General features: G+C 38.3%; 1 protein-coding gene across 2 annotated transcripts in view; it reads right to left on the bottom strand.

The window, feature by feature from the left end:
• The window catches only part of tmem132e (transmembrane protein 132E), a 207,913-nt gene that overhangs the window by 5,061 nt on the left and 181,315 nt on the right, over positions 1-21,537 (bottom strand). For both annotated transcript variants that reach the window (XM_079480197.1, XM_079480196.1), the window contains exons 5-8: positions 15,161-15,304; positions 9,060-9,265; positions 5,747-6,023; positions 1,872-2,066 (exon numbers count right to left, since the gene is read on the bottom strand). In XM_079480197.1, the coding sequence (XP_079336323.1) occupies positions 1,872-2,066; positions 5,747-6,023; positions 9,060-9,265; positions 15,161-15,304 (822 nt within the window). The remainder of the gene's footprint in view (positions 1-1,871; positions 2,067-5,746; positions 6,024-9,059; positions 9,266-15,160; positions 15,305-21,537) is intronic.

The raw sequence follows: 21,537 nt of genomic DNA, 5'->3' as shown, positions 1-21,537 counted from the left end.
TCTCAGTTATACTGTTGAATGGTTATAATTATTGTTAAAATAAATAAAAAATTATAATATTAATAGACACATCAGTTGCAGTACTCATATCAGAATGTTGGCTTTCATTCATAAAATGAGGCTATTAAAGAAATCTTGTGTTTCTACATTAATCTCAAATAAGATTGAATGTGTACTATTAGAATGTAAAAGTATTATTATTGTTTTGTGTGATTAATCAGATTATTTTTTAATCGATTGACAGCACTAGTAAATAGTTTATCTCATTTGGCAAAGAAGCAAAAATAAGGCAACATCTAAGCTCTGTCCAAGGAGGGATGGAGTGAGCCGTTGGTTGCAATTCACAACCTCACCGCTAGATGTCACTAAAATCTCCATACTCCTCCTTTAAAACAATGATCAAAGTTTTGAGCAAATCTGTCATGAAAATCTGGCTTGTGACTCACAATGAGGTATACTATACAGAAATGGCAACAAAAACCTGAAAGGGTAGATTTTTGCTGTTATTTCGTGACTCCAGGGGTAAGTGCACTTGAGATCTGAAGTGATGGAGTAGGAGCAGTCGTGCTGGGGGAGGGTCATCACTGATATTTGTAGCACAGCCTCCACAAGCACTTACGCTGATAAATTACGCTAATTAAAACCAAAGGTGGTAAAGAACAGTGCGGAGGGAGGGGGTTAAGAGCCACCGTATTTGAATGCATGAAACGCAAGCAGCCACCCTCATCTTTTGGGTATGGGTCTAAATACAGAGCAGGAACGAAAAGGCCCGATTTCTCGCGGCATGGTGTCGTGACCTGCCCAAGACGGCGCATAAATTAGCGCGGCACCGTTAAGGGTCCTTTCTTGAAAATATGAGCAAATATGTTCCAATTAATGCTTTGAAAAGATTAGAGCAAATGCACGGAGCTCCCCTGAGAGCTCCCACTTGAGATCGTGGAGAGCGGGAGCTGTGCCGTCTTCTTATTAAGCGAGATGCATGCTCGTTTCGTGCGCTGATATTACGGGAAATCTGAATGTGTATGAATGCCAAACAAGCCTTTATTAAAGCAGTAGGGGCTGGCTAGAAGACAACATTGAAGTTAATTTGCCAATGGTCCGATAACCTTCGTGCAGACTGGATTCATCAATATAAGGCTTCGTTCAGTCAGCGTTAACTCTTCAGGAGCAGAATGATCCTGCGCAACAAGGAAGAAGAATTTCAAATAAATGTCACAGGAATAATTAGCTGCAGGGGGCAAAGGGTTAGAGCTTTCTTCCAGGCTCAGCTGCGGTCGGGTGTGATGATGAATGACATTGTCATATTTAGACAATTATGCAGATATATGGGAAATAATCATTAGCTCTAAAGCCTTTCCGCTGCTGGGTGAAGACCAAATTGTGGCCGGCCACAAAAAATGGAGACTTGAGGATCAAGAAGAACAACGTGGACTGAACGAACAAACTAGTTGCTGTCCTTCTCAAACCTCCATGATTCGTGATTTTAATTTTTAGCCATAAATCATTAAAAATTAGCCATCCTTTATGTTTGTCATTGGGTTTTGCGAAAACCTAACCAATACAAAGGATTAAAAAGTGAACAGTATTTAATCATTTACAATGTACAGCGTTGTCTTCCACTTCCTAAAAAACAACAACGATATTCTTCGGCTGACAACTGACTTTCACCAGAGACCACTAGATGAATGTTATATCACCTAATTCATGAGCATATCAAATTTCGAGAACCAGTTTGACCAACCTAAGCTAGTATGAGAGTAACGTTTTATTTCCAAATGTAACTCAATCGGGTTCACGACAGGATTGAAGACAGAGCTGAGAAAATAAAATAAACATCACTTATTCCTGAAGAAAACAATCAAGTTCTATACCTGCTTAGGAGTGGAGAGTGTCTGCAGACCAGTTGCCTTGGCAACCATGGTGTGGCTGTTGCCAGGGCTTGGCTGCAGATTAAGTGCCAGTCCAGAGATGGCATGAACGCGTAGCTCCAGTATGGACACTTTCTCGTCTACCACAGAGAACTGTGTTTCGCCCAGCACCGCCTCCACTGCAAGCGGGGATTCAACCTGAAACCAACAAAACAATAAATATTGTGTTTAAATGCAGTTGAGTGTGTGTCTTCTAGGACAAGTTAAGGGTGACTGGAGTCGTAATGTCATGATCCAGTCGGTGTTCGTCCGTGAATTGTAAACTTTTCTGTTTCTTCCTGTCTATGTCATGTGGTGTGTAGTCCGTTGTAGTTTTTGGTGTTAATTAGTCTTCCCCAGGTGTGCCTTGTCATCTTGTTAAATTCAGTGTATTGAAGCCCTTGTGTTTCATTTCTTGATTGTCAGTCGATGTTGCATGTTTCCTTTTGTCTTTGGATTATCTTGCTATGGTTTCGTTTTGGCTTTATTAAATCTTAATCTGCATGTGGATCTGCTTCTCTGCCTGGTTGCTCTGCCCTAGCATTACACGAAAGAAGAAGAAATCTGGCGATATGAAATAAGTCCCTCATATTCAAGACACACTCCACTAAGCAAGACAAGGATGGTAAAATACACTTTTCTCAAGAGAATGGCCAGTAGTCCAAAGTAATCCACATAAATCCTCTATCTGACACTTCAAACCCATTATGATGCCTTTTCTTCACCTCATAGTGCCGTTAAAGGTCACCGGGGACCTACGGAGTAAGAAGTCAAGTGGGGTGGCACCACTCTTTTTCCTTGCTAAATGGTGAGATGATCCCAAGAGCACCGCCATGCCAAGCTAGATGAGATGAGCCTCAATCTGGGTTGTTTTTCCTCTTTACATAATTTAGAAAGGTTAACTTGAAATGCGTTTTGCAGGCTATGTGGAGGGCCTTGAGAAAGATGGAGTAGTATTGAAAAGTTTCATTTTTAAAAACAGCACGTTTACATTGACTCATTTAGCGGATGCTTTTACCTAAATTGACTTACAAATAAGAAACATCACAAGTAATTTATCCTTCATAAACCCGCGCAGCGGCAATTCTCAGAATTCAGAGTAGGTTAAAAGCAGAAAAATTAAGAAAAGGAATCCGAAAAGATTTTCTCGTCGGCACTCTTCTGTCAAAAACATAAAAGTTTGAAAGACCAAAAAGACATTTCCATCGCTGAGGCCAGAACATAATTTTATCTCTTCAATTACAGCCATTCCTAGCCAGAAACAATAATAATACCTGCATGCTCACAGTTGAGTCAGAGCTGGTTACACTCGGCTACACGGGAGGAAAGCAAAGCAAATTTCGCCCTTGATAATTGAGCCCAATAAAGACCATAATGACATTTAATGGCGTTCAAAAATCTCCAGCCTCCGTAGCAAACATTTTCATCCACCCAGTTATTACTTCCCTCTTCAAACAATACCCATCTCCGGATGAAAGCTCTTGTCGCCCCGTAGGTATATAAACTAGCCGCAGTGCTGATTATAAGCTCATGTCTATGAAGTGACTCTGCTTGGCTCTTTTTGGCATGAGAAGCCTATTCAGATTTTTTCGCCCCAAAACATTGTAGTGAGCTCAACTCTGGCTTCTGATCCAGTCCAAAATTTGGACTCGTATGTACCATACACACAGTGTTTGTTTCCCAATGCACTAATGTTTTGGAACAGCCTGTTCCAGTTCATTGATCATCCAATTCTATACATTAGATCTCTCACACATCGCCTCTCTTCTGCTTGGAAAGGCTTGTAGCCCAGGGGGGAAGGCAGATGAATGCATAATTGAACTGAACTATTTTGTTCCTGCAATTTTATTTTTCTAAAAGGGATAGTTTACTCGCTCTCAAACGGTTACAAAAATGTATTCATTTGAGTTCAACATAAGGAAGGTATTTAGAAGAATGTTTTGGGGCACTATTGACTACCATAGTAAAAATACTGCCACTTCTATTGTGTCAATGGTTTTCTACATTTTTCAAAATATCCACAGAACAGCAACTTGTACACAACTTTGAAACAACTTGTGGATGAGTAAATAATGATAGAATGTTTATATTGAGTGTACTATCCCTTTGAAAGGCGAGCTTCAATGCCATGAAAGCAGTTTTCAAATAGAAATGACAATGCAGTAAGTAAAATGATAATGCATTTATGTCTTTAAATATACATTTAAAATAACATATGTGCAACACTAGGTGCAAAATAAAAATTCCGGGGGAATGTATTTTCATTTTAATTTTGCAACTTAAAGAGCGTTAAAATATGAATTTTAATTACAAAATAAAAGTGGTGTAGGAACTGACAAATGTTAATTATATTATTGCATTTTCATTTTGCACATGTTATTTTAACTGTATATTTACGGACATAAATGCATTGTCATTTTACATACTGCATTTCAATTCGACATTGCTACACATACGCTTCCATACAAAGATGCAGTGCATTTGAAGGCACATATTGACACAAAAATAAAACAAGAGAAAACATTCTTACCAGAATAGCTTATTTAGTTTCATCCAGGCGATTGCCATTAGTTTTATTATACTTGCTGATGCACCTGCTTTTGATGTTTGTATTAACAACGAGAGCTTTTAAAGGACAAAAAGGATCTGCCCGGTCTACAGTAATTACAACAGTAGTCTGTAAACCTGGCAAGCCAATTAAACCATAGAAAAAAAACAATATCTTCACAAGAGCCATAAAACATGTTTCTTGAAAGCTGCTGAATCTGTGCTCAGGCCATAGTGATGGGGTGAAAGATGAAGATCAAAGAACCACTCGATATGCTAGAAAATCCCTGATGTCGTCGACTTATAAACAATATTATTCATTTTTCTCATGGTGCCTTGCATCTTGAAAAGATGGAATGACGCTCTTGTACTCATAGTTTGTGTATTTTCAGCACACATTGGCCATGAGTTCTGCATTAGCCATTAATTATTAATAACCTTTGCAGTTTTCCCTAGTTTAATTAGCAAACTTTTGCTTTCATGTACAAATTTGTTTACGGTGAGAAAAACACTTTTCCGAAACAAAATAACAGACACCGTTTGACGAGTTCTTCTCAAGCCGTCATGAACGATCAAAACTCTCTCACAATGAACAAATTGTGTGCTGGCTGAGTAGCAAGAAAGAAGACTTAACTTTAAAAATTATTCCACTAATATAATTCGAAGTTTTATAACAGAAAGATTCTCTATCAATTAAATATATTTATATTGCGCTTTTCACATTTTGCATTGCTCCAAAGCAGCTTTACAGGAGAAAATAAGAAAAACACAGCACAGCGCACGGTGTTTATAGAACAAGCAAGATCATTCTAGTAAATAATATCTAATAAATGCAGTCCCCCGGTGAGCAAGCCAACACGGGCCTGTGGCGAGGAACCCAAACTCCAATGATAAAAGAATGGAGGAGAAAACGGTCTCAGTCGGGAGGGCCAGGTCCCCTCTGACACGTCACAGCTGCACTCAGTGACATTGATTCAAAGAGTAAATGTTTATGAAAAATAGGGAGAGCTTATTAGTTGTGATTTAGGAAATGTCATTTCCAAACATCCAAGCTTCTGAATAAGCTACTGGGACTAAAAAGCATTTGAAGATGATTTCATGTTTAAAAAACAGTCTGAGACTTCAAGAAACTGGTCTATGAACATGAAGATACAACATATTTCCCATTGTATTTCCCACAAATTCATTTCTATTCATCACTATTACTGCTCTATAATGTTAATAATGACCCTTAACGTTCAAACAGTACAGTCTCAAATCGATAACATGGTCCATTATTTGTGGTGTTCTACCTTAAGAGTGGATGATCCCAACTCATTAGCCACCAGCACCGTCCGATCCACCAGCTCAGCCACTCTGGCATCCACTACCTTCAGAGAGTCCTGGACCAGCTCTGTTACGTCCACCTGCCAGTCAGGACCCAGCATAGTGATCATCTGGTTCGTGCCCTCGGTCGATGTAGTGTGAAACTGGGTCAGAACTTTAACCTGGGCCCTCTGGTACTGTAACGTACAGCCGCGGCTCACTTTGCGGTCATCTTCATCATCGTCGTCACTGTCTCGGGCCGTTCTGAGGAGATCATAGGAGAGAAAAAAAGTCATTTGAACAGTTCATACATTCACATATTATGTCTATTTATCAATTTTTGGTTGATTTAAAACCATCTAATGTTTAGGCTATGGCACAGAAAAAGTGTAATATCAGTTAGTTTATATAGTTTAAATGGGTTATTCTCACAAAATCTTGGTTTCAAGATATCAAACTTAAAAACACTTGCTTCAACAAATGTCCTATTTTATTATTTCAAAACATGGTATGACTGTTTAAAAGCATTCATTTCAAAACTTTTACTGACAGTTTAACAAAACATTTTTTACAAAAAAAGGCATTACTATTCTCATTACCCTAACCATTTAAAAGCATCAATCGCTTTTATTTTATGACATTTATGAAGTATATTTTAATATTTAATTATGTAACATTTTCTTAGATGCGGAAAACTACCTGTATCGGTAATGAGAAGGAAAAAGTTGTGAAGATAGCATGACATGAGACTATTAAACTACTAAAATATAAAGTGATCTGTTCTCTTGTTAGCCATTTGAAAGATACTGGTTAATGTGTTTCTTGAAATGAAATTTTATGCAATCATATTTGTGCCAGTTTAAACCGTCTTTTAAAAATGGAGGTTGAGTGTATCATTCCTGGACACTATTTCTTCCACTATTTCTTCATTTTTATTATACATGACTATTCTGTCAATCATTGTTTTTGTCACCTGAGAACATTTAATAGTTTTTACAGATTGTTAAAATTTTACTCTGTTTAAATGACAACACATAATGCAATCTGGGTGTGTTACGGTAATGAACATTTTGACAGAAAAGCAATAAAATCCACAAGTAATGTATCAAAATTATGTTTTGTCCAAGGTAGAAAACACAATTCTCTGTTGCACAATATGGTGCTAGTGAGCTTTTCGGACGCCATTGTCGGCAGACTAATTTCCGGTCGTATAACACTGTATGGGAAAAGGAGGATTTTAGGCTGGCAAATAAAAAGGTAATATTTCAGCGATATGAAAGATCCTCTTTAAATTGCTAAGCCAAAACAACACGATAGTGCTAACGACCAGAAATTAGTCTGTCGACCCTGGTGTCACAAAAGCTCCGGCGCCATCTTGTGTAACTAGACCATTATCTTTATAATGCACATTTTTGTGTTACTTAATTGTCTTTTTAACATTAAAATCTTTACTGTCATCCTATTTCAGTGTTTTCGTAAGAATGACCTAAATAATTGATTTATTCATCGCATCAAGACACTGTGTTGCATATTATAAAAAAGTAAATAATCAATAATTGTCATAACAAAATGATAATATTATTTTAATATTTTATGCACACATCGAATTCATTTGGATCTGTCTAATAACACACAAAAGTTGTAAGAGGGCTGCCAATAAACATAATGTGCATCATCTTAAGACCTGCTCAAAGAAGTTTCTTGCATGCATCACACATACCAACCCACTGAATCCATCTAATCCATCTCTCTCAGAGAAATGTCACTGTGTGAAGCGCGCGAGAGAGGAAGCGTGGCAGGGGTATTGAGAGCTGAATGCCACTTCTGCCATTCCACACACACACACACACCTAATTAATCAGATAACTGGAGATGTCAGAGACAGCTGTCTGTTTGTAACTGACAGACCATAGCCTGCCCGTCCATTACCTTCAATTGAGCTGAATGCCAAGCAATGAGTTATCATGTAAGGGAACACGCTGGTACTTCTCAACCTAGAGAGACTGGCAGGCACAACTCATGAAAGATAAAATCGTAAAATTGGAAAGCAATCGCTGAATCTTTTCTGCGTTAGTCTCCTGTAGCCATGGAGGTCGAGGGCCGAACCCAAAAAGTGATGTTATCTCTTCATATTATATATTCAGGTTATGAAGAGCTTCACGGTCGAGGAACACACACCTAAAGATGGGATCTGTTCTTGAACTCATTATGATGTCTACAAAACCGCATCTTATGCAACAGAGCCTGTCCAGCCAATACAAATCGGCGTATATTTTGGTGGACAGATCGCCGGTTCAGAGAACTAGCATCAATCAGAGAGTGTTGTAGGCCAATGCCAGAAATCTGCCTGTTGACACGTCTTAACATTGGTCGATGTAGTGGAATAAAACGGAGGAGGAAATGAGAGCAGGAAAAGGAAAACGGAAGAGGAGTGTTGGATACTGGGGGATGCTGAATCAAAGCAACTCAAATTGAGGTCAGATGTAAATTTAATGACACGCTTGTATCTCGCATTGAACAGAGAGAAAAAGACAGCAGTGAGATTTTTCACATGCGAAGGTTTGACAATAGCAAAACGTTTTAGATCAGTAGCTAGGTGGTATTTACATACTGGATGAATACTGACAAAACATACAAACAAACACCAACACAACTAATGGGCCTGTTTTGTCAAAACTCCAATCCAGGAAGAATTTTGGAATTTTTAACCTTCGAAAATGGCGACAGATTCAAAGGAAATAACGATTCTGTACTATTGAACATCCACATCACACCCCCCTAGGCTAGACGTAGATGACAACTTCCCCCTAAATCGGATTAGCGTAACCAAATCAGATCACAATCCTATGTAAATAGTCCATTGTAATGAATACAATTTTAGATTTACATAAAAAAAATGAGCCCGCTACGGGAGCCATAATGACACCAGTAAGCATCCGGAATATTCTATATCATAAATCATTTTGGAGAGGTTCATCGTGAAAACTGCCTGTGCTGAGGGATCTTCTGCCAAGAGCGTTTGACAATATTACAGCTTCGATTTGTCAAAATCACAGTAAATGAGCGGCGTGAAGAATAGCGTTTGGTGCTCGTGCAACATCAGCTCTATAGCTCAATCTTAACTAACAAAGTCCTTAGCGACGTTACATAAACGCGCTCTTTACAACTCCAATAATTCAAACATAACACCGTTTTAGAACGCCCAGCGGGGGAGTCCACCAAAAAACAAAGATGTAGAAGTGCAACTCGTACATCTGTTAACGATAGCAAGTGCAGTTGTACGCTAAAGGTATGTCTTACCTGCGGTCCGGAAGGATGGGGACCCTCCAGCCCTTGATGAAGCTCAGCTTGTTGTCCGACAGCTCCACTTTAAGCGGCAGTTTAGGTACCCAGACAGTAAGCTCAAGAGGAGCGCTGAGGTGCTCGTAGCTGAAAATCACCCTGGCGTTCATGGAGCCGCGCGTCTCTTTCCCGTTCACATAGACGTAGTCGCAACTAATGGACACCTGTTGAAGAGATTAGAGACGGATTAGAAAATATTATCTAGACAACAAGCAGACTGACTAAACATGTCTTCACCTGCAAGAGTAAGTGGATGACAGTCGGCATCAAAGAAGGGTGTCAATCAGATTAAAAACTGTATTTAAATCAATTACTTGGTGTGCTGTTTGCTTTATCGAATTAATCATGATTAATCTCATGTGTCAACTTTTGCGGGAAAAGCCTTCAAATGAAGATAATTCACAGTGCATTTACTAAACAGAGTCGCTGACAAAACATTCAGGGTCAATCGCCTATATCAGTGGTTCACAACAGGGGGGTCCATAAGGGGGGACTTCCAAAGAGACTTCAATATGACAATTAAAGTTAAACCAAACTAAAATTAAACTATTTATATTAAATGATTTGGCTTTTATTACAATGAACAAATGTTTGTTATAATGTCAAGTTCTAAAGTATTTTATTGAGTCGAAAAAGGTTGAGAATTATTGGCCTAATTGTTTTATTTGTGTATAAATTAATACACATTGCGATGATATTTGATTCTATTTTTCAATTTCAAGTATTTATTTTTCTCGTGTATGTATGTAAATTGTAAATGTTTCATTTTTTACTCCCTAGTTTGCCCTTGGAAGCAGGTAACACAAAAAAATGTTGTCCATCAAGTTCCATTCTGTCTAGCTGTTCTTGAACACAAGACTCATTTTTATCATGAGTTGTAGTCAAAGCTGCAATTCATAACTTTTGCACCTACATTGTTACCTCTGTTTGTCACTTAAAAATAAAATTGTTACTTTACGTCAAAGTCAAACTAATATTTACCACATGACCAGTCCATCATCATTTTGAGTGTACCTTTGGGAATTAGGTAAGGTCGCGGTTTTGAACACTGGTTTCTTGTGTATTTGCTCAAGAACTGATCTTTGTTTATTATTAACCTAAAAAGTTATCTAAAATAAAAATATTTCAATTCAATAACACACACGTTTCATTAAAACAAACACAATCTTTTCACTAGATACATGCTTCTTAAAATAACACCCTTTAAGAGTACGTCTGACAGCTTTAGCCTCAGGCCTTGTTTTTTCAAAACTTCAATTGTTATTCAGTTCAATCCGTTCTTTTCTTCCCTAGTCTCACAAACTCCAATGTACGCACTCAAATGTGCACATTTTCACATTTCAAAGTCTCATTTCAAAGGAAATTTAATGAATACAGCTAGAGACGGACCAAAAACAGACGCAAAAATGTCCTTTATCTTATTCCTCCAGGTCTGCCAACACATTCCTTATACACACAGCGGTATTTAGAAATATATGATTTACTGTAATAATCAATCTAAGCTTTGCTGTGGAATAGCATCTATGATTTATTTGGGGGTCCGAGGCAGCTGACACTGTAATCACAGAACCTAATCTCCCTCAAATGGAGGTCGGCAGTTGCTGTCTAGCCAAGCCCGTAAATTCATCATAGCGGGGATATCTGTGTTATAAAATATGTAGGTCTCGGAGACAGCTCCCACTCCTATACATACCATCAATACAGGGAATTGATCAGAGGAGATGACTCTCACCCCGGTAGCCTTTAAGAGACCCCTGCTGGAAAACTCACTTCATTTATTTTCGGTGGAAAAATATGAATCATACTCCTGAAAAACGGATATATGGTGTTTGAAAGGGAGCTTTTCATGTTCAAAGGAAAAACTTCATGGCTTGGCCTAAATCTAAGGTTCAAGAAACTGTAATAGCATGATTTAAAAAAACAACAACAACCCACCAAGAACCATTTGCCAACTTCGTTAACCACCAACCAATTAACAACATGCCGTGTTTTCGCAACATCTCTTAGTAACACTGGAGGTGCAGGAATTACACGCTTCACCTTTACAATTCTGCTGAAATTTCCTGTTAGGTTCCAACAGCACTCCACAGTCTCTTAACCGTGTTCCTGCTGAGCCATTTCTGTTGATGTGAACTCGGTCTTGACCCACTTGCTCCTAGGGCTTCTAATAAACTTGGCTGGATAATTCCAAGTCAAAAGCAGTTAAGGACTGTGGGCGTGACTAGTTAGCAGGGGCCAGCTGAAAGTACTTTTATGTGCCTGCCTGCGGTAAGCGTGCCATGTAACCGCTAATCTGCCCTGGCACTTTGCTTGGCTTCAGAGGAGTGTCGGGGCGAGGTCAGGATAGTGCTGCCCATCGAGAGACCCTCAGCCTCAACACCCGCCAGCTGTGTTTAGTCCAATAAGCCCCACCGTAACCCTCTACTGTCCAAACAGAAGGGACATTTAATTTAACTTGCATTTTTAGAGCACTTTTCATCCTTTCGCACTGTTGCAAAGCAACTTTACAGAAGATGCATTTTAGATCAGTCGAGACAATTTAGACCGATTAGCAAAAAGAAATCATGGCAATTCTAACTGAGAAAGTAATTATACTTTTTCTTTATTTTAACCATGCCAAGCCCCACACAGCATGACACACGAAAATATGAAACTATGGCCACACATAAGAATTTGTTCCCATGATTTATTCATATGTGAGCAAGATTTATAATATCTTTTTGCATGTTAGGCGCAATTCTTCATAAAAGCACTATTACAAAAAAGCGTGTCAATGTTTATGTGTATATTATGTACAAGACAAAAATGTTATAATTGTTTGTAAAGTAACAAGACTAATAATATTCAACTCATGCATTTACTATGTGACTATACAGCGAATACCATACAAGATTGCCTACAACCCAGTCTCACGACAGTTCGTGGTATAGACACTAAATTTGGAGTTTATTCATTCGTGTTCATCGACACGAATATCCCCAGTTTTTTATGTTAGTGAGCACGACCTTTTTTTAATGTCACTCAGCACGACTTTCCATACACAGACTGCGTGTGTATTTACATATATATATTTATAAATATAAAAAACGCGAATTTCACGAGGTAGCAAAAGAACAATAAATGGCTCCCCTGACCTCTAAACCTAACATCAGGGGAAAAAAATTAAATATATTAGATTGAAATTCGCGCTGGGTGACTCGAAAAAACGGGGAAGCACGAATTAATAGATTACAGTTCGTGACAAAGTCAAAAAATGTTAAGTTTCAACTTAATAGGACTATAAATATTGAATGAATATGAATGAATAACATTTAATCATTTTCTCACCCTCATGTCCTTCCAACTCTGCGTGATTTTACTTGCAGAACACAAAAGAAGATATTATGATAAAAAGTTGGTAACCAAACAACATTGGACCCCATTGACATCCATCGTATGGACCCAAAACCCCGGAGATATCTATCAAAATATCATCTTTTGTGTTCCACACATTTTGTTGAATAAATCACAAAATGATAGATCAATTTAAATACGAAAGATTTAACTATTTACTTATTATTAAATCAACTGCTCATATTGGAATCAGTAAATGCATAAAATGTGTGCGCTCTCAGATGGCCATTGTGACTATCAGTGCCTAGAGATGTAACATCAGCTGGGATAAACTGTTCACACTTTTCTGCTCGCATACACAAACCTCCAGCGTCTCATCATTTAGTGCACACTACAGAAAAAATATGCTGTGGTCAATTGTCTGAATATTTTGACAAACCAATTAAAATAGCGACCGTTAGCCAGTAGATGCCTATTAGTACACATTTGGTTTATTATGTGATGCGTGAGATATAGAGGAGAATGCACACCTTTACCTAATGCAAACGATTAAAAACAACATTTATTATTTGTTTAGTCGTTTTTGACTAAAATAACGGCGAGAGCATCATTTCTATATTTGAGCACCACGGGAAATAAACATGACCAAAACATGACTGACTGTAAGACAGGGATCTGAGACAAGGCTGGCAAACATTACCTGAACATAAGTTAACGAAACTAAAAAGCATTTTTACATGAGTGCAATATGTACAAACAATACAAATGTTTGGCAAAATTCGACACACCTCGCTGGGTTTAACAGACTGTATTGTCAAATCCGAATCAGAACCTTCAAGCAAACAAGATATTAAAAGTCAGTCTGTGGACGAAGCATTTGACGTCATTGTCACAGTCGTGCATGTGCCCATCTGTCATGGAGTCCCCATCCTCAAGTAAAAGCTTCAGCTCTGGGGGAAAAGCTTTGTAATAACAGACACTCATGAATACCTTTTGAATAACATGTTCCTGGAGCCAGCAACCTTTGTCTTGTGCATGACGCTTTTTCGGCACTGCACCGAGCGTTTTATTGAACTGTCAGGACTCATGTTGTCTCAGCTTGAAGGGCTCATCTTGAATTAGCCTCCAAAGTTCAATGGCCTGGGTGGCCGAGCAAAGCCACTCAATAACACCAAAGCTAATGCTGTGCCCGGACTCTGCAGCACACCCGCCTATTCTGAATCTCAGGTCAGATAAACAATGCATGCCCTCTGGTATCATCTCGGGAGGCTTATGGATCTCAATCTTTGCAGACATATGACACACTCAGGCGCATTGTTATTTGTTTACGATTTAAAAACTGTTTATAGTTGAAGTGGATTTCGACTTTTGCTTTGTTGTGCCACGGAGCAGATGGAAAAGAGTAAAATTGTTAGTTCCCTTAAGGACTCTGGAAAATGTATTTATGTATTTACGAGCCTTAAGGAAAAACAACTGCCCCCTTGTGCCAATGCAGAGAAGTGAATTAGGAGAGCAGGCACGTATGCTTTAAGCTGCACGCGCACTTCTGATGTTGCTCCCACGCACGAAAAACAAGTGGGAAAAACCTGGAGATTTCTTGAAACAAATGAACAGCATTTCAGATCGAGTCCTTTCCGCATATCCATGTTTTTCACAGAGATACTGGAAAGTTAATGACGTCATAACCAATCACATCAACTCATTTGACCCCTGTGGATCAGCAGTTTGAGGCATAAATATGTGCGATTGAGTGGAGGCGGGGCTAATTTGCATATTCATCTATCTGCATATTCATAATGTAGCAGAGTTGTACCGTTCCGTTGAAGCTATTAAAAGAGAGAAACATAATTTTAACAAGAAAAAAGTTTTAAATACGTAATTATGATGGTCAAAGATTAGTTTTAATGGATAGAATTATCGAACACAGGGGGACTTTAAGTTCAGAGTGGCACAAGCAGTACGGAAGACTACAGGGCCCATGCATTTAATTTTATGTCTTGTTTTTGAGCTCACTGCTCACAATAATAACCACTAATGTATTGCCTTTAGATAATATTGTTTATTACATTATTTGTATTATTATTGACTGAATAGCAGTCGATATTCATCATGTTCACTATTCATTGTAAATGTAGTCTTTACCTTTTATTAAATTATTTTATTAATTTATTACGATTTAATAATCAATTATGAATAAATCAATCATTCTGTTTAGCTGGACAAAGGGTCTACCAAACAGAAACCGTCCTTGCTCATCAAGAGTAAAAACAGGATTCCTTAACTTAAAGCCAAGCGGTGAAATTGAAATAAGAACTTCATTCGAGTATTTTATTCAATTGCCCCCATGAGTCCGGACTCTATTTACAACTAAATCTCTGGATGGCCGAGTCACTTAACTTAGTCTCATAATAAGGGCCTCCGTACCAACCGTGACACTTTCAGTGGGACTCTTCATTTGGAAATATTAAACACAGGTCGCTGCTGCCAAGCGCAGAGAGACGTCGCTCCGCGGTGCGCTAAACACTTCTGATGAACTGGGATTGAAAAGCCGACGATCCCTTTAGGGGATCAGAAAAGCAATGGCCACTAGAGCATATCTAAACTCCTTTTAAATGAGCTTTTGATGGGCATTTTATGATCTCCCAAGTGATGCAATTCATTATAAATGCATAAAGGAGGAAGCAGAATCCCGGTTGACTGGACCTATCGACGCGGGTGCGACATACCTTGACGATTTCTTCATTGAATGACTTGCACTGCACGAAGGAAGAGATGTCGGTGACCGCTCCGTTCATCTCTATGGAAACCACTTTGACCGGGATGGCCACAGTGCGGCCAGTAAGAACCGCTGTGTTGATGATCTCCGTGTCCTGGATATGCAAGAGAGAGAGGGAAAGACAAATAGAGAGGGTATGAGTCAGGAGGCTAGCATGAGTTCAGTGCACAGGGAATCTGAATGTGTAGTATCTGTATCATCCTTGTAAAGTCAAAAGCCATGGGTTTCCTTCTCTCGGATGAACATGTCCAAACAGTATGCATTCTGGTTGACTGGTTATAAGGACACCTGAACTCCAACATGCCATGCTCATTTAACCTTAGAGGTCTTTCACCAGTAGGATCACGATCCAGTTTAGGCTGATTATCAAAATAACACAAAATGGCAAAGCTGCTCTTACAATAGAAATAATCACCAAGTGTCAAATTAAGCTGTAATTCTATTTGCTTAAAAAAACAGTACATTCGATCTATTGTGTGCAATTGAGAGGCTGTGGAAGTTCAAAATGTCTTTGCTATGAACCAGTCAGAGAAGAACCACCGGGTTTTTTTTATTATAAAAACTAGAGATGCACAGATATATCAGCCAATAATCGTTCTCGGTGGAAAATAGCAAATTTTCACACTATCGCCTATTGTTCGACAGTTCAATAATAATAACATCCAGAAAGTTACTAAATATCGTTTTAATCTTCAGAATGTATTAGAACCATAAAACTATCGGTATCGGCAGATATTACTATCGGTATCGGTGGAGAAATTTAGTATCGCTGCATCTCTATTAAAAACAGATGTATCTTTCGCATCTTTTTCGAATAAATTATTAACCAGAACACGGACTGGACCAGAAATTCGTGTTAATATGTCGATAAGTAAGTAGGAAAAAATGGTGAAGTCTGTCAAAATATATTCACGTCAACAGAAAAAGCCATTTCTAACAACCTCACATAAGGTTGATAGCTATTTCCATGTACTCAGCATAAAACCTCTAGAACTCTGGTACACCAAGTATGGATTTACTTTTAAAACACTGCGTCCTCAGTTTACCAATTTAAAAGTTTTCCTGTTGGATGACACATGCAAATGAATCTATGCTTTCAATTACACTTCAAAAGCTGCAGCCAATTAAAGAGCACATTGGCCCCACAATTGCCTTCCACCTAAAATCAATTCATTATTTTGGTCAGAAGTGCTGCGGGGATGTTGCACGACTAACTGTAAATTATTTCCCTCGTGGCCCTCAGGAATAAAGAAAAGATTATGCAGCTCGCGCTCCCTCACGCTTCAATCAAAACCGCATATTTGAGGGGAAATTTGAGGTGTTTAGAAAAGGAGAAATGTATCGGATGCGCACGAGGAATATCGCAGAAGGCTAGGAGAATGAATGATGAGACTCTTTGCTGATAATGCGCGATAATGGTTAAACGTTGCGTTGGCAGCGCACAGCTTTTGGGTTTGAATCCCAGGGAAAACAGACGCTGATGAAAAATATATCCCTTCAATGTACGGTACGTCACTTTGGATACGTGTCTGCCAAATGCATACATGAATACAATGTAACTGCAATATCAAAGATATCATCACTTTATCATGTGTAGCATAACGCTTTTTATTATGAATCTGTATTAAAGAAACAGCCTTTTACAAAATAACTAAACCACAGTTTATTTATTCCCACTTTCTTCAAAAAAAGGGTCATAAACGTTCATCTGAATGAGGTTCTATTTAATATCTCCCCGCTGAGTAAATGAGTTATTAGCTCAGAAATACAGTACTGATACCCTGCAGCTGAATCTGCGTAAATATCATTTTTATTCAAAGTTCATTACTGGCCTTCCTGCCTGCCTTGTTTAAATGGAAGTCCTGGGTACTCGCACAAAGAAATAAAATTCATTATGAGCCCACGCGAGGCTTTCATTCTGGAGCTGAATTCTTAACCTGACATCTCCTTTTTATGCAGGTAAACTTTAAAGGTCAACGCTCCGCCCATTGATTTCATTCATACGATTCGTGTTGGAAAACCCAAATGCGCTGGTATTACCTGTCGCTGTCATTTCTTCCGCTGAAAACAAAAAGCACAACAGATGGCTGTGGACACACTGGGACGCTTAGTAAAAGAAAATTCATTCAGTTTCTTCTGTAAGGTTCTTCAGAAAAGGCCATGCATGTCCTAAAACAACAAGGTGCTAGTTTTTAGACAGTTTTAGTGATATAACACTTCCACGGCTCATTCAGAAATATTGCAAAGTGACACAGCATTGTTTGTGTGTGCAGCAGAGAATGCAAAGCGCAGTACAGTTTGTGTGGCGGGCAGAATTTACAGTGACAGACGGCAGGAGCCGAGCATCTCGTGATGAGTCAAACGGGTGGCTCAGATGGATACAGACAGCACCAGCCGTTGCAAGCCATTAAACACTTCACACCGAGTCGGAGCAAGGTAAACCTGGGCTTCTTATCACATACAATTGTATACAAAGATACAGACTGTCACTGTTGAGGTGACAGACTGCTTAACCGTGAGATTTTTCTCGAGGTGAGCGAACTGAAACATGGATTCTGGCTTCCTAGCAGGAAATTGAGGATTTAAATACGGATGCATAGTACTGTGATCAAAGGCCTTGCGTTCAAATATGGGCCTTTTAACACGAAGCCCAATTAACTTCTTTAATGTTACGTAATTCTCAAACTATTGTCTGATTTTCGAATCTGATTTTATAAGCTGGGAATCAATTAGAAAAAGGAGTTTTATATCAGAATGAAGCTAGAGTTGACTGTGGCAGACTACACCGTCCTTAAACACCACTGATTTATAGCCATATTAAAGAGAACAGGCTTGGAAATCCAGAGAGAACTTGACCTTCTGCTTATTAGATGGCTTTCTAGAATACTTGATTCGGATGGTCATTCACAACATTCAAAGGTACGCTATGTGTGATAAAACAACTAGTGATGCACTGAAACTTCGGCTGCCGAAAAATGACATGCGTCAGTAACTGATGATGTAGCTCACGTGGCCTGTCATCCGTCAGGTGCTGATATCACTGAAGCTCATTTTAGAGGCTTCACTCTGCGTTTTGCCTGTTATATCTAAGTATTAAAATGACGCGAATGTGCATTCACTCATAGAAAGCATGTTTTCTGTTTTTATAGATGGGATGCGTTTATCATGTGAACTTTCACTTATAAGAGCAATGTGCCGGATTTAAAGACGTAACACGTTTGTGTATTCACTCGGAAAACAGCGTGCTCAGTTTTTAAACAAATAACGTGTTGTACTCTCACTTTTACAAAACAATGTGTTTGGTTTTTAAAGATGAGACTCTGTTTCTCGTTCGCTTAGTGACCATCTCTTCAGTTTTGTTGTTACCGGAAGTCTTTTTTTGGTACCCAACCTTGCGCTTTCTGCTCGAAAGGGGGGCGGAGACCAGCACCTCATTTGCATTTAAAGAGACACACACCAAAACAGGCTGTTTTTCCTCACAGGTAAAAATGGACAAGTAGGGCACATTAAAATACAAGATCTGTTGTGTATTTGGAGCTGGGACTTCACAGACACATTCTGTGGACTCCTAAGATATATATTACATTTTGTAAAACGGCTAGATTTGGGGCCCTTTAAATGGACCATTTATACCAAATTCTAAATAAAAACAAACCAAGGTCATTATAGTTTACTAAGATTGAAACTTTAGAAACGTTTCTGTTTGTTTAAAAAATATATATTGGCCTGGAAAAACTTAATTTGAAAAAATCTAATGTTACCTTGGAAATAAACTGAAATAAGTTTAAGGCACTAAAATTATAATAGTAAACCATTTTTTTTTATAATTTGTAAAGCAACACAAACCAATAATAGCATTACAAAAGCGTATAACAAATTGCTAAAAATGCAACTAAAATTAAAATAAATTTAAATCAAAAAATGCAATCTAATTTAAAATATTAATAAAACTAAAAACAAAACTCTAATAACTCCAAAACGAACAAACATAAAAGTAGCCCAATAGGTTTGGCACTTCACGTAGACATAGACCGTCATGGTATAGATATACATGGTATATCTCTTCTGTCAGCATCTCTTTTCTACTCTTTCTATAAAAATACTGTATACTCTGGTAGGCTGTATGAGACCAGTTGTATTGCACTTATGCTTTTTGTTGTCCTTATGTTGTTCAAATTGCTTCTGTTGTCCACCTCTTTTCGCTTTGGATAAAAGCGTCTGCTAAATGACTAAATGTAAGTGTATAGAAAAAAGCTGTATGAAGAGTCTTCAAAACATTACTTTTGCCTTTTGTGTTCAATATAATAGAACAGCATATAATTCTGATTAAATAATGACAGAATTGTTAATTTTGGGTGAACTGTACCTTTACAAATGCATCCCTGACATGACGCCCCTCACATTAAAGCAATCCTGACCACCCAGCATGGCTTCTGTTTCATATACACTGACCATTCTTTTATCAGAATGTATGTGTGTGTGTTCAGTTGGTGGAGCCCATGTTATTGTGTGATAGTAGCCCTGGCTGAAGGGCTGTGTCATATTTTATTTATGGCGCACTATTGAAGCAGAAGGCAGCAGTGAAGCCAATGTAGGCAACACATCCTCTGCCCCCTGAGTGCTGATCGAGGACTGGCCCCTGTGCCCAACCAGAGCTATTTCATGAGAAAATACACAGCTGATCCTGTGTCAGTGTTAAAGGGCACTTTTGCGCCTCTATAACAGCGGCTCATGTTAATAGAGGTTGAGAGAGTGAATTTGTGGGGGTAATTGTTGAGCCTGCTTGGAAAAATGTTGCCGCTATATATGATGTCATATACGGCATATACATCATGTATGCTGGCAGTTTTTCCAATACCACCTCAATAGCTTTTTATATAAAAATGTAAATGGATAAAAAAATTGTTTGAAGCAATGACGGAGCTTTCTTTCTTGTCGTGTGTATATAGATGGTAACACAAAGAAATGCACATGAGGGGTTGAATGAGTGATGTCTATTGTACCCATGCACGCTTGTGTGCCGGCTCTGTATGTGTCATACCCATTAGATGCTCTATACGTAAACGTCTGGGGTTGTGTGATTGTGCGTCTGTGGGTGTGTGAAGTGGGATTTGCTCTCCTGAATCAGAGCTGGATTTATTTCATGCGCTTGGCACGCTGCATATAGGTTCTGCCATTGTTGCACCCATAAACACCTCTTATATGAGCCTTTCTGATTGCTTTCTAGTTAGAAATGCCTCCGTGAGAGAGAATAGAGCTCTTAAGCATTTAGTCTGCAGACGCATGTGGTTTATATATTCCTATTGAAACTCTCACACCCCCAGTGTCTAAAATCCTGTGAAAATAAAAGAACAGTTTGGTGACTGTGTTTTAGCTCTGAGATCCTCTATATGCGAGTGTGCTTGTTGTGGAAAGTCTTCTCTCCGTCTCAAAAAGAAATCGGGAGTTCCAGGTGCCAACGGTTAAACTCATTTCAGTACAGCTCAGGATAACAACAGTGAGACGTCTGTAGAGCAACTAACAATCTCCCACTTCTCATTTTTATACATTTAGCCAATGATCTCATTATTTTGTGACCTGCACTTTTTTTAGGTTCAACCTCAGTCTCCCTTCTCTCTTACGTTTCACCCATGGCGCAAGGACAACATTTCATTTATGGGTTTTACACTTCTAGGTCTAAAATTATTGAGCACATGAGGACATATGTATAGAAAATACTAGGGCTGTCAAACGATTATTTGCGACTTATCATAGAAAAAATAAAATGTTTGTTAAATAGTTATGTATATATAAATACACACATGTGCACGTATAATTTAAAGAAAAATCATATATGTAAACATTAAATATTAATATGTACATAACTTATATAAATGATAAATAAATATATAAATGTATATACAATTATTTTCTAAACATATACATTTGTGTGCGTGTATTTATATATACATAATTATTATACCCAGTGCACTCACATATTATGTAAACAAAAACTTATTTTGCATACAATTATTCGTGAATAATCATTTGACCTTCCTAGAAAATATACTATATATTGTTAAGCATGGAGCAGAAAAAGTAAATAAATAAACAAAAACTTAAAATAGATGTACAGATTTACAGAAATCATGGCTGAAACTTATCTGTGGTGTATTTAACAATGCTCTGTTCTTGGCCTCCACTTGTTTGTCTGAACGGGAAAGATTCTTGGCTCCTGCACTGTAGCAGATTTGAGTATTTCCTTCACGAACATCTTGTTTTGTATTCACTTGTATTCTGCCTGCTCAGGTCTTCTGAAACACACCAGTGGGTTTCGGGGGTGTCTTC

Source organism: Barbatula barbatula (assembly GCF_947034865.1).
Source record: "Barbatula barbatula genome assembly, chromosome: 2".
In the NCBI taxonomy this organism is placed as follows: Eukaryota; Metazoa; Chordata; class Actinopteri; order Cypriniformes; family Nemacheilidae; genus Barbatula; species Barbatula barbatula.
The sequence above is the reverse complement of the archived record's forward strand: the minus strand, read 5'-3'. Positions and strand labels throughout refer to the sequence as shown.